Consider the following 15,289-nt stretch of genomic DNA (forward strand, 5'->3'; position numbering starts at 1 on the left):
AATACACAACATAGAAAACTAAAGACTAAGAAACACGAACCCCAACAAAAACTTGGGGTGATCTCAGGTGCTCCAGAAGGGTAAGTTGATCCTGTCGTGTTACTCATGTTATTACAAACCCTGTAAATAGTCTAATTCGGAAGGTCATATTCGTGGAAAGGGAAGGGGATTGTAGTTACGACATAAGGAACATATCCAATATCATCTGTAAAACGGTTATTCCATAACGGTCAACCAACTCGTGATGGGTCCTTAAAATTTATGAATTCAACTTCACCATTTGGAACTCTTGGTTCTAATGATGATTGGACATACAAGCCCGGGAATACCGTATCATTTGGGAGATATATACTCCGTATACAGGCGCTGCTGGAATGTTGCCGCATAGAAATGAAAAATTCACAATTGGGAAGCTGAAATAATCTCTTTTGTCGTAAAGGTTTGTTTTCAACCGACCCTCATTGTCAATTTCTAGATGTAAGTATATGAGGCCGACTTAACTGTATCTGCTATATCCTTTATCTCTAGTTCAACGGGATAGATGCGTTCAACATATATAGTCACCATATTTTGTATTATTTAGTGAGAGAACATCATCTATATAGCGGAAAGTAAAGTTAAAGGATATTGCTAACTTCTTATCTTTCTTCATAAGAAATATGATGTGTTGTGTCGTTTGTTTTCCAAATAATTATAAACTTGCTTTTCAATACCATTATTAACATATTCAGGCCTGAATATAACTGTTTTAAATGAGTATTTGCATTGCTGTGCGACGTGTCTCGGTGTTTTGAACATCAAACATTCATGGATTTAATTTTGATGTTTCCGTTATAGTTTTGATTTGATAATCTGTTATGTCTTATCGTTTGTAGTCCAAAATAAAAATAAAATTGCCTTTCCTTACCATCATTGTTTTGAAAATTGTTTAATTGAATATCATTAAATAATTATATAGAGTTCGAGATTGCATGTTAGTTACGTAACGCTTCACTGTTTTTGATATCCTGAGGTGTTTATCGTTGATGGAATATGTTCGTTGTTGTTCTGTGGTTTGCATGTTGTGTCGACTATTATATAATTTGTGTGTGGGTTTCTCTGTTATGAATGTACGTGTGTTTGTGCTGTATTTCTGTCTCGTAGTGTATTGGCGATATTTAACATTGTCATAATGCAAGAGGTTTGGCATGCCATTAGACCAGCTTCAACCCACCATCGTTTATGACCCCGCAACGAAGTTGTCGGTGCCAAATAGTTTTACCCTTGTCCGTAATTCCGTCATTCCGTCATTCCGTAAATCCGTAATTCCGTCATTCCGCCATTCTGCAACAAACCATTATACTGAGTTTTTTTCTAACCGCCTGATCAAGTTTAAGTTTCGTACCGCGAAATTATGGGCTTTGGACTTGATAAATTGTTGAAAATCACAGTTATACGGAAAAATTTTCTAAACGCTTTCAGATATTGGGGTGATATTTTAGGCATGTGAGTTAACCAAGATGAGTTACAGATCAAGTTTTAAGTTTTGTTCCGCTCGGCTAATTTTTGCCGATATTACGGACTATGGACTTTGATAAATTTTTGAAAATCTCAGTTATACGGACCTTTTTGCTTTCAGATATTGGGCTGATTTTTGGTATCACATGTAAGCTTACCATGATTAGTTACAGATCAAGTTTAAGTTTCGTTCCGTTAATTTTTGCCAAAATTAAGGGTTTACAACTTTGGAAATTGTTGAAAATCACAGCTATACGGACATTTTCTATACGACTCCAGATTTTGAGCTGATTTTTGATATGTGAGACTACAATCATGTGTTATTGAAATTGCAGATTTTTCAACTTTTTGAGACGGGGCCATTCGTGTCGCTTTGACACATTACAATGTCCTGTAGTACCAAGTCAGGAACAAGGCGGTTGTTATCAAATAGTTCGTTTCTATGTGTGTTGGAGTTTGCTTTTGTTGCACTTCGGTGTTCCTTTGTTTTCCTCATTCCGTTGATGTGTTTCCCTCGGTTTTGGTTTGTTACCTGGATTTGTGTTTTAAATCAATCGATGTTTAACCTTTGAACACCGGTATACCACTGTTGCCTTTATCTATAGATGTACAAAAAAAAGTCCTCTAACTTTGATATGTAAACTTGGCACATCCCCATTATATTTTGCAATTGTATTATCAATGCTGATGAAATGTTGGTTTAGAATAGTTAACAGAATTATAAATATATGTCACGGTAAAAAACTAGTGTTACTTGTAATATAGAATACTGATATTCATCCATTATACATAATATATGTAAAAATATTCAACATTCAAATACATTGTATATATAAAGCCTTCTTTTTTTTAATTGAGTTAGATAAGCAAAATCTGTGTAAAAGTGTGATACTATTTTGGAACACTTAAAGAACAGCTAAAAAAGTTGGTACATTAGATACTGATTTCAAAGTAATAACTTCTTTTGCTAAATAAATTAGTCCAAATTAATCCAAATTAGTCCATCTTTAAAATTTTCTATGAGAAGTGTAATGTGTAAATTGAGAATCAGTACCCATGATCTCAAAATAGATTGATTGATTGTTGGTTTCTCAAAATAGAAATAGACAGATATAATACTTCATAAATAGAAAGAGATAAGTAAGTTACTTATCTCTTTCTATTTATGAAGTTTTCTATCTGTAACTTTCTACTAAGTAAAAGTATATTTTATTTAGAGTGGGGCATGATATGTACAAATTAACATATTATGATCTTTGTAGAGCTCTTAACGGAATTGATATTCAAAATGGAATATAAAAAAAAAGATATTCAAAATGCAAATGACAAATATAAGCATATTGACAGAGTACATAGCACAAATATAAATAATACAGTGAATGAATGACATGCTGTTCATCTAGGATCCTTTATTATAATTTAAACAATAGAAATTGTTAAGCAACCTATTAAATGAAATAGTTACCAAAATCACACTGAATGTTTCTATCATGATACGTTGCATTATGTTTTTTTCATACATATTTTTCCTTTATAATCTAATGTTCAACAGACACGGACATGTAACCATACTACGTGTTGATCAAAGGTTCTCCCCAGAAATAAGTTTCCATGTATTGTAGTGTTACACAATTCTTTAATGTAATCTGATCAACCTTGCAATATTCGTTTTGATTGTTAGAAGGACTGTCATGTGGAAGGAATTGACTTAAACATTTGAATACAGCTAATAGATAATTGTAGTCCACAGTATAATAGAGCTGAAGCAAACTGAATTCAAGTTTGAGGATACTCACTGCTCTGTTTAAACTACAAGCTTTTTTAAATTATTGTTATGCTTTGATGGTACATATATAACGAAACTAAAAAGGCAGAAAAAATGCAAGGTTCGTGTCCTTGTTTTTGAAAAAATAAACCTCTGAAATTTTGGAGGGAAGTCATACTCATTTCTTGCTGTGTTGAAGATCCGTTTGTGGCCTTTGGATGTTTTCGGCTCTTTGGTCGGGTTGTTGTCTCTTTGACACCCTCTCCATTTCCATTCTCAATTTTATCTCTGGATTTTCGTATAATGAACATCGGTACCCCCTTTCTTTCATAAACAATGGAATAAAACAAGAAAGATTGACCTGGTTGAGGTAGTTATTTACCCCAAATAAAATGCAAAATACAGACAGATATGTACACCATAAAATCATTACAATCACCAACTATGGTGGTTGAACCGCTTTTAGTGCCCGAGAAAAAGACAAAATCTAATAATTGACCAATGAACCATGAAAATTGGGCCAAGGTAATATAAACCTTGCCAGAAAAACATGTACACCTGACAATCGCTCCAAACATCAAATATAATTGACCGATTGCTATAGAGTATCTGATAAATTGACAAACCTACGAACACGAAAATGAGGTCAAGGTCAGACGAAATATACCAGTCGGAATTGTCTAACTTACCATTTTCCAAACATAGTGGACCTATTGCTTCTAGTATCTGCCAGTGATACACAAACACCTTACAATCATTCCATACACCAAATAAAGTTTTTCTCATTGTTAAAGTTAAAATAACTGACATTTTCCAAACATAGTGGACCTATTGCTTCTAGTATCTGCCAGTGATACATAAACACCTTACAATCATTCCATACACCAAATAAAGTTTTTCTCATTGTTAAAGTTAAAATAACTGACAAGTTTATTTCTTCTTTAGGTACTGAACCCCAATGGTCACCATTATATTCACATGCTTTAGTTGTATTAAAAGATTCTAAATATAATTTTAGATATTCTTATATTGTAGATATACCTAGGGTTCGACCAATGGTAAGAACTCTTTTAAATATACAGCTGCTGTTTTATGGAATGATCTAACTGGCGATTATAGAAAAAATGTTAATTTCAGTCAGTTTAAAAATGTTTTAAAATGAAATACTGAGAATGAAAATGACAGTATTTGCTTATTTCGTGTTTGAATCAAGAAACTGTTATCATAGATTTATGTCTCACTTTTTTGTATTTTCTATAATGCAAATGTTGAAAATAAAAAAGCAAAACTTAAACATGTAAGTTTTTTTTAACTCTAAATGGACAGCAGCTGATATTAAAGTATAGGACAGCATACAGTCAGTTATCTTTAAGCTCATCATAATACATTGTGAAGTAAAGATATTTGCTTTGTGAAAGGAAGATCATGTATTACCAGAGTAAATATGCACACTATCATATTAAGTGAATTTATCAATGTGGCCAATGATGACAAATACCAGTATTTACCATTTAAAATGGATCTCCATGGCCTGTTTAACGATGGCGCTCCGCCATCGTTCAAATGTCTTGCGCCATCGTCAAATGACTCGCTCCATCGTTAAATTATCTTGCGCCATCGTTAAATTGTCTTCCGCCATCGTTCAAAACTTCACCATTTTTTGTAGCCCGACGCCATTTTTTTTTATCAATTATAATCAAATGCATGTAATTGCATAACCCTCAGGCTTTTTGTGTTATAATCCAACACAGTTCTAACGACTGAGGGATATCCGGATTAAGATCGCTAATCACTTGTATCTGAGCTTGTACAGGTAGATCAACAAACCAGACAGGAGAATACTATCTGAGGATAGACGATCCATTTGTCGAATTAATCAACTAAGTTTCAGCAAATGATTATGATAATTTGGATTAAATAAATAAATTAATAATCCAGTTACAAAGAAAACAGTTTAACAAGTCGAACACGTGCTTTATTTTGACTTACGCAATCAGCATCCCCCTTTTTTAAGAAGTACAAAATAAGACGCAAAACAGTAAATATTATTTCATCACAAATAACTCGAGTACTGCTGTAACGATAATTTAAAATGACTTTAAAAGTTTAAAAGTAAAAACTTATAAATATTTCCTGTAAAGAAATATCGTATCGTAATTCCGAATTCATTTCGTATATTACAATCAAATTGATACATCCGCGTTTCCGGTTTCTATTCAGACTCGAAAGATGCATGTTGCACAGCATCAATTTGTCAGATAAAGTCATTAAAAACCTTTTCATTTGCTTTACAAATCTCTTTAACCTTTTACATAACCCGTACGAATCGTTTTGTTGTTGCTGCAAATCAGCCATACCGGTAATGGGTTCTGAATTTGACAGTGTCCATGAAAAATAAGCTTCCACATCATATGATTTTGACCCCCATAACAATTACCAACTAGAGGCTCTAAAGAGCCTGTATCGCTCACCTTGGTCTATGTGCATAATAAACAAAGGACACAGATGGATTCATGACAAAATTGTGTTTTGCTGATAGTGATGTGTTTGTAGATCTTACTTTACTGAACATTCTTGGTACTTAGAATTTTCTCTATCTATAATAAACCTGGACCTTTAGATACAGTGAAAAATATTTTGTAAAAATTTACAAAAATTTACCAAATTAGTGAAAATTGTTAAAAATTGAATAAAATGGGCAACAACTCCTTAAGGGGTCAACTGACGATTTTGGTCATGTTGACTTATTTCTAGATCTTACTTAGCTGAACATTATTGCTGTTTACAGTTTATCTCTATCTATAACAATATTCAAGATAATAACCAAAAACAGCAAAATTTCCTTAAAATCACTAATTCAGGGGCAGCAACCCAACAACAGGTTATCCGATTTATCTGAAAATTTCAGGGCAGATAGATCTTGACTTGTTACACAATTTTACCCCTTGTCAGATTTGCTCTAAATGCTTTGGTTTTTGAGTTATAAGCCCAAAACTGCATTTTACCCCTATGTTCTATTTTTAGCCATGGCGGCCATTGGTTGGCCGGGTCACCGGACACATTTTTTAAACAAGATACCCCAATGATGATTTTGGCCAAGTTTGGTGTAATTTGTCCAAGTAGTTTCAGAGGAGAAGATTACTAAGATTACTAAGATTTACGAAAAATGGTTAAAAATTGACTATTAAGGGCAATAACTCCTAAAGGGGTCAACTGACCATTTCGGGCATGTTGACTTATTTGTGAATCTTTTTTTGCTGAACATTATTGCTGTTTACAGTTTATCTCTATCTATAATAATATTCAAGATAATAACCAAAAACAGCAAAATTTCATTAAAATTACTTATTCTGGGGCAGCAACCCAAAACCGGGTTGTCCAATTCATCTGAAAATTTCAGGGCAGGTAGATCTTGACCTGATAAACAAATTTACCTCATGTCAGATTTACTCTAAATGCTTTGGTTTTTGAGTTATAAGCCAAAAACTGCATTTTACCCAAGGTTCTATTTTTAGCCATGGCAGCCATCTTGATTGGATGGCTGGGTCACTGGACACATTTTTCAAACTACATACCCCAAAGATGGTTGTGGCCAAGTTTGGATTGATTTGGCCAAGTAGTTTCAGAGGAGAAGATTTTTGTAAAAGATTACTAAGATTTACGAAAAATGGTTAAAAATTGACTATAAAGGGCAATAACTCCTAAAGGGGTCAACTGACCATTTCGGTCATGTTGACTTATTTGTAAATATTACTTTGCTGAACATCTATAATAATATTCAAGATAATAACCAAAAACAGCAAAATTTCCTTAAAATTACTAATTCAGGGGCAGCAATCCAACAACAGGTTATCCAATTTATCTGAAAATTTCAGGGCAAATAGATCTTGAACTGTTACACAAGTTTACCCCATGTCAGATTTGCTCTAAATGCTTTGGTTTTTGAGTTATAAGCCAAAAACTGCATTTTACCCCTATGTTCTATTTTTAGCCATGGCGGCCATCTTGGATGGTTGGCCGGGTCACCGGACACATTTTTTAAACTAGATACCCCAATGATGATTTTGGCCAAGTTTGGTGTAATTTGGCCCAGTAGTTTCAGAGGAGAAGATTTTTGTAAAAGTTAACGACGCCGGACGCCAAGTGATGGGAAAAGCTCACTTGGTCCTTTGGGCCAGGTGAGCTAAAAATACAAGAGATCTACATGGGGACCTTCATGACAGCTTTTGATCATTCTCGACTTAGGGGGGACCATGAAGACTTGGTATTTGAATGGTTAAAAACGGCAATAAATGAACATATTGACACTTCTAATTCTATAATGAAAATTCAAATAAATATAATTTCAATAAGCAATGAATTAGCATGTTCACCATTCCTTGTATGGAGGGATAAAATACTTCCGATCGCGCTACACTGTACAGCGTATACACGGTTTGTAATGGTGAAAGTTCCTCCAGGGTTCAATTTTCATCCATGGAGATCCCTGCATGATTTTATGCCGAGATTTTGTAATTAATTCTATTTGATTTGAGAACATTTTTAATATAGAGCATTGCTTTTGGTTGTCTGAATGTGACTTTCAATTGTTCCAGGTTAAGTGTTAGTGTTAAATCTTGTAAAGTTGCTAGTTTCTAAGTTGGGAAGGTGTTCTAGATCTGTAACTGTCCATATGAACGACCAAGTGCTAATGTTTCGTAATAGAAGTACTTCCTGTAATAGTAATATATATGAGATAAAAAAAGTCTGGATGTGATGATTTTTATTGATGAAATATAATTGCACGGAAACAAATATTAAGGTACAATTTATTGGTCTAAAGTTCTTGATCCCTCTAGTTACCTGTTAATGTTTTGTTGTTGGAAATACATACATGTCTTAGAAAAAAGTAAAATCTCAAAAAAACAAATGGATAACATCTGTCATATTCCTGACTTGGTACAGGCATTTTCTTAAGAAGAAAATGGTGGATTAAATCTGGATTTATAGTTAGTTAAACCTCTCACTTGTATGACAGTTGCATAAAATTTCTTAAAAGTTTGCATTAAAATACTGAATTTTGTGATTATCTTAAAATGTTCAATACAGTATAATAGTAAAATTTAAACATGATACTGTGAGGCCAAAGAAAAAGAAAATGTATGAATAACAACATGACATATTGACATAGTGATAGCAAGATTATTAAAGGAAAACTATTCAAAAATCACAATTTAAACAAATTCTGTTCTCTTTATTTTCTGCTATTTTTATAGCATTTTGACTCTTATTCTCAATTTCAAATAAGAAGCTGAATTGTTAAATTTGTAAAGTCTAAAACTTGTAACTATTTGAGATTTTTGAATGGGCTTTCGTATGACTACAAAAAATGATGGTATATATATATATATATAAACCAATATTCATTATCTCAAAGCAAGCACAGGTCAAGACTTACAGAAGTAAGTAACTGTATGTCTCCAAACTTGGTGTTGCTGAAACTATGAAAATGGTATAAAAAGAAAGTATGAAAATGATATAAATCTGTTTTTACAATTCTACATATTCAGTTCTGTGTCACATAATATTTCCACTAGCAAACTAACATAATATACTTTTCCAATGTGATTGTCTCTGTATCTTTAATTACAAGATGACAAATTTCTTAAACAATAAAAAGATTTAAAATTTAAATACAATATTTATTTTAACCTAACCTAAAGGCAAAAGCAGGTCTAGTACCAGCTAGACTCCATCCTTCCAAAACAAAACTCTTGTCAAGTTTGAAATTTTACAACATCCTGTACAACATTACATAAAATTTAAAATAACTTCATAATTCCTATTCTTTTTTTATTGTTTTATTATAAAATTGCTTTGTTTATACTTTTATAATTTTTTTCTAAATTTTTAACTATTTAATTGTTTGTAAAGAATATTTATGCCTATTTACTTTTTAAAAAATCCATCATCTTGTGATAAATCATTTCATTCACATCTGTGTAAACTTGGGAACCACTTCCTGAAGATAGGGTAAAACTTCTACATCATTGGTCTCCATTTTCTGTGGTGTAGAATAGCCATAAGGGAGAGAACTGTGATCTCGGGATATTCTCCGTTTGAAAGTCATGCTGTTTCCTCTCATAGCTCCTGTGTAACTGGTATTCTGTCCTGCTGCACTCTTAGAACTAAGTTGTCTTGTGAGATTCATATGTTTGTCTTCATTAAACGATCCTGAACTAATGAAAAATGGCATGACTGTTGGTGTCTTCTTCCTGTTAAGTACGTCTGAAATTAGAAAGCATTCAATTCAGTAATTATGTTCCTCTAGTCGAGCTGATTCAACAGCAGAAATCATGTTATAATCAACTATGGACTACCGTAGCTACTCGCCTATTAGTCGATCCGACTATAAGTCGGATGCCCTTTTCAGCTCCAAATTCTGAGGATTTAGTCTTGACCCTCGTATAAGTCAGACAAAATTTGGACATTTTTTTTGCAGCTGACAGTTACTGAACGCCGTTAAAACCAATGCAAATCCAGGAATTATATTCATTTTCTGAATGAATGTTTGTTTGGTTTGAATTTAGTTGATGTTGATTATGATAATTTATATAGCTGTTAATAATAAAGATGTATTTATTCCTGTTGTTTTGTTCACTGTTTGATTTCAGATTAGCCATGTGTTGTTTACGTAATGGCCACAGACCACAATTAATTCCTCTATTAGTTCTTTATAACTTTTTGTCTCATTAAAAAAAATGGACCTAATCTTTTTGTCAAATTTTTTGTGTGTGTAATGTATATTACTAGTCCAAAAACATATCCAAAATTCAGAAAGATTGCTCTGATGTAACTTACAATTTTAGCCAATACACATCCATACCCCTATGGACAAGTCAAGAGATGTTCCGAAAACTGAAAATATTACCTTTTTGCACTTGACCTAATCACTCTTTCCATATTAAAATCAGTTAAAATACCTTCAACAAAAAGTTATTTCACCTCTCTTCTTTCATTTCCACCCCATAAAAACTAACAAATGAATGAAAAAGGCAAAGAAAAAAAATAAAGAAAAAATACACTATAATTAAGGGGAACTATATTCGTGAACAACGAAAAGCGGGGTCATTAATTGTGGTCTTGGGCCTATTAGGGGCCAAAAACTTGACCAATTCCAATAAAACTTGGCATGATTTAAGCTTAGTGTATTATAAGTCAGTTTACAAAGTTTAAAAGCCATATGATATATATTATAGAAAATGTGGCATTTTTTATATCTCAACTTTAGTTGCTGAATTGAGACGTTGAAATAGAAAAATTTCAACTTTCAAATTTTGGCTTCAAAAATTTCCCCAAAACACCAAATTGCACTTTTTTATGTCTCAATGTGTAAGATATTATATATTCAAAGTAAATGATAGCATACTTAATGTATGAGACTTATAAAAATTTGACAAAAAGTAATTTTATATGTGCCTATGCCAAAAAATAGAGGTTTTCAAATGAAGCGAGGCCTTATATGAAATGCAATATTTTCCACTAACAACAATTTTTTGAAGTTGTTAAGTTAAAACAAAACATTTAACATATCATAAATGTTCTTTTCATGTAAATATAAGTTTCAAAAAGCATAACACATGAGTTTTACATGGTATTAAGCAATGTCAAGCTTAAAATAACAAGTTGTCAATTTAGGCCGTTCCCTATATTTCCATATTTAATTGCATATAAATGATATTGGAGATGGAAATATGCTTCTTTTTGCCAAAATCCTTGCTGAGATATGATCAAATTTGAAGCCTGGATGTAACAAGACTGTTGCTTTTAATTGTATATGTAGAAAGTATGGTCTGATGCAAAGTTTTTTCAATTTACTGTTTAAAACCTGCATGGAATTTCAGTCTTAAAATGCCAATATTTTAACCACCAGCCATCCAGCAGAAGAAAATAAAGGTATTCTGTGAAACAGACAAGTTTAAACAACCTGCAATAAGTGCTTTTCATATAGATTCAGTGCAATCTGTTTAAAGAAATACAATTTTAAAGTGCATAGAACTTCATATTTCACTTGCTTCGTACGGACCGCTAGACCTAGACTATCAAAACAGCACATTTTATACTCTTTTTATGCTTTTATCCACTTTTCCTTGTGTTCAGAGTTCACAAATGAGTAAAACACATGAAATAAATACCACAAACACAAATAGGTATCAGAAAAAAATTGTCAGAGAAAAAATAAGGATGCTGATTTTGCAAAAATGTGGAAAAAAGTGAAAAAGCTACTTTTTGGGCATATTAGCTGAAAAGTGACTTTTTTTACAAATTTCTATCAAATAAAAGTGGAAATCATTTCTTCTCATATAGTTTGACAAATCAATACCAATAGATCATTCAGAGAAGTTGTCAAAGTATAAATTCAAAATTTGCTGAAATGCGCCTCTTAGGCCACAGACCACAATTAATTCCTCTATTAGTTCTTTATAACTTTTTGTCTCATTAAAAAAAATGGACCTAATCTTTTTGTCAAATTTTTTGTGTGTGTAATGTATATTACTAGTCCAAAAACATATCCAAAATTCAGAAAGATTGCTCTGATGTAACTTACAATTTTAGCCAATACACATCCATACCCCTATGGACAAGTCAAGAGATGTTCCGAAAACTGAAAATATTACCTTTTTGCACTTGACCTAATCACTCTTTCCATATTAAAATCAGTTAAAATACCTTCAACAAAAAGTTATTTCACCTCTCTTCTTTCATTTCCACCCCATAAAAACTAACAAATGAATGAAAAAGGCAAAGAAAAAAAATAAAGAAAAAATACACTATAATTAAGGGGAACTATATTCGTGAACAACGAAAAGCGGGGTCATTAATTGTGGTCTTGGGCCTATTAGGGGCCAAAAACTTGACCAATTCCAATAAAACTTGGCATGATTTAAGCTTAGTGTATTATAAGTCAGTTTACAAAGTTTAAAAGCCATATGATATATATTATAGAAAATGTGGCATTTTTTATATCTCAACTTTAGTTGCTGAATTGAGACGTTGAAATAGAAAAATTTCAACTTTCAAATTTTGGCTTCAAAAATTTCCCCAAAACACCAAATTGCACTTTTTTATGTCTCAATGTGTAAGATATTATATATTCAAAGTAAATGATAGCATACTTAATGTATGAGACTTATAAAAATTTGACAAAAAGTAATTTTATATGTGCCTATGCCAAAAAATAGAGGTTTTCAAATGAAGCGAGGCCTTATATGAAATGCAATATTTTCCACTAACAACAATTTTTTGAAGTTGTTAAGTTAAAACAAAACATTTAACATATCATAAATGTTCTTTTCATGTAAATATAAGTTTCAAAAAGCATAACACATGAGTTTTACATGGTATTAAGCAATGTCAAGCTTAAAATAACAAGTTGTCAATTTAGGCCGTTCCCTATATTTCCATATTTAATTGCATATAAATGATATTGGAGATGGAAATATGCTTCTTTTTGCCAAAATCCTTGCTGAGATATGATCAAATTTGAAGCCTGGATGTAACAAGACTGTTGCTTTTAATTGTATATGTAGAAAGTATGGTCTGATGCAAAGTTTTTTCAATTTACTGTTTAAAACCTGCATGGAATTTCAGTCTTAAAATGCCAATATTTTAACCACCAGCCATCCAGCAGAAGAAAATAAAGGTATTCTGTGAAACAGACAAGTTTAAACAACCTGCAATAAGTGCTTTTCATATAGATTCAGTGCAATCTGTTTAAAGAAATACAATTTTAAAGTGCATAGAACTTCATATTTCACTTGCTTCGTACGGACCGCTAGACCTAGACTATCAAAACAGCACATTTTATACTCTTTTTATGCTTTTATCCACTTTTCCTTGTGTTCAGAGTTCACAAATGAGTAAAACACATGAAATAAATACCACAAACACAAATAGGTATCAGAAAAAAATTGTCAGAGAAAAAATAAGGATGCTGATTTTGCAAAAATGTGGAAAAAAGTGAAAAAGCTACTTTTTGGGCATATTAGCTGAAAAGTGACTTTTTTTACAAATTTCTATCAAATAAAAGTGGAAATCATTTCTTCTCATATAGTTTGACAAATCAATACCAATAGATCATTCAGAGAAGTTGTCAAAGTATAAATTCAAAATTTGCTGAAATGCGCCTCTTAGGCCACAGACCACAATTAATTCCTCTATTAGTTCTTTATAACTTTTTGTCTCATTAAAAAAAATGGACCTAATCTTTTTGTCAAATTTTTTGTGTGTGTAATGTATATTACTAGTCCAAAAACATATCCAAAATTCAGAAAGATTGCTCTGATGTAACTTACAATTTTAGCCAATACACATCCATACCCCTATGGACAAGTCAAGAGATGTTCCGAAAACTGAAAATATTACCTTTTTGCACTTGACCTAATCACTCTTTCCATATTAAAATCAGTTAAAATACCTTCAACAAAAAGTTATTTCACCTCTCTTCTTTCATTTCCACCCCATAAAAACTAACAAATGAATGAAAAAGGCAAAGAAAAAAAATAAAGAAAAAATACACTATAATTAAGGGGAACTATATTCGTGAACAACGAAAAGCGGGGTCATTAATTGTGGTCTTGGGCCTATTAGGGGCCAAAAACTTGACCAATTCCAATAAAACTTGGCATGATTTAAGCTTAGTGTATTATAAGTCAGTTTACAAAGTTTAAAAGCCATATGATATATATTATAGAAAATGTGGCATTTTTTATATCTCAACTTTAGTTGCTGAATTGAGACGTTGAAATAGAAAAATTTCAACTTTCAAATTTTGGCTTCAAAAATTTCCCCAAAACACCAAATTGCACTTTTTTATGTCTCAATGTGTAAGATATTATATATTCAAAGTAAATGATAGCATACTTAATGTATGAGACTTATAAAAATTTGACAAAAAGTAATTTTATATGTGCCTATGCCAAAAAATAGAGGTTTTCAAATGAAGCGAGGCCTTATATGAAATGCAATATTTTCCACTAACAACAATTTTTTGAAGTTGTTAAGTTAAAACAAAACATTTAACATATCATAAATGTTCTTTTCATGTAAATATAAGTTTCAAAAAGCATAACACATGAGTTTTACATGGTATTAAGCAATGTCAAGCTTAAAATAACAAGTTGTCAATTTAGGCCGTTCCCTATATTTCCATATTTAATTGCATATAAATGATATTGGAGATGGAAATATGCTTCTTTTTGCCAAAATCCTTGCTGAGATATGATCAAATTTGAAGCCTGGATGTAACAAGACTGTTGCTTTTAATTGTATATGTAGAAAGTATGGTCTGATGCAAAGTTTTTTCAATTTACTGTTTAAAACCTGCATGGAATTTCAGTCTTAAAATGCCAATATTTTAACCACCAGCCATCCAGCAGAAGAAAATAAAGGTATTCTGTGAAACAGACAAGTTTAAACAACCTGCAATAAGTGCTTTTCATATAGATTCAGTGCAATCTGTTTAAAGAAATACAATTTTAAAGTGCATAGAACTTCATATTTCACTTGCTTCGTACGGACCGCTAGACCTAGACTATCAAAACAGCACATTTTATACTCTTTTTATGCTTTTATCCACTTTTCCTTGTGTTCAGAGTTCACAAATGAGTAAAACACATGAAATAAATACCACAAACACAAATAGGTATCAGAAAAAAATTGTCAGAGAAAAAATAAGGATGCTGATTTTGCAAAAATGTGGAAAAAAGTGAAAAAGCTACTTTTTGGGCATATTAGCTGAAAAGTGACTTTTTTTACAAATTTCTATCAAATAAAAGTGGAAATCATTTCTTCTCATATAGTTTGACAAATCAATACCAATAGATCATTCAGAGAAGTTGTCAAAGTATAAATTCAAAATTTGCTGAAATGCGCCTCTTAGGCCACAGACCACAATTAATTCCTCTATTAGTTCTTTATAACTTTTTGTCTCATTAAAAAAAATGGACCTAATCTTTTTGTCAAATTTTTTGTGTGTGTAATGTATAT

The 15,289-nt window shown here is 31.8% G+C and overlaps 1 protein-coding gene across 3 annotated transcripts in view; it reads right to left on the reverse strand.

Annotated features, from left to right (window-relative positions):
* The window catches only part of LOC139513645 (uncharacterized), a 250,764-nt gene that overhangs the window by 218,396 nt on the left and 17,079 nt on the right, over nucleotides 1-15,289 (reverse strand). For 2 of the 3 annotated variants that reach the window (XM_071302316.1, XM_071302317.1), the window contains exon 10: nucleotides 8,010-9,529. The exons of the other annotated variant lie outside the window; for it this stretch is intronic. In XM_071302316.1, coding sequence (XP_071158417.1) covers nucleotides 9,234-9,529 — 296 coding nt within the window. In that variant the 3' untranslated portion in view covers nucleotides 8,010-9,233. Of the gene's footprint in view, nucleotides 1-8,009; nucleotides 9,530-15,289 lie in introns of those variants that run through there. 3 annotated transcript variants of the gene reach the window in all.

Source organism: Mytilus edulis, chromosome 2 (assembly GCF_963676685.1).
Source record: "Mytilus edulis chromosome 2, xbMytEdul2.2, whole genome shotgun sequence".
NCBI classification, from domain to species: Eukaryota; Metazoa; Mollusca; class Bivalvia; order Mytilida; family Mytilidae; genus Mytilus; species Mytilus edulis.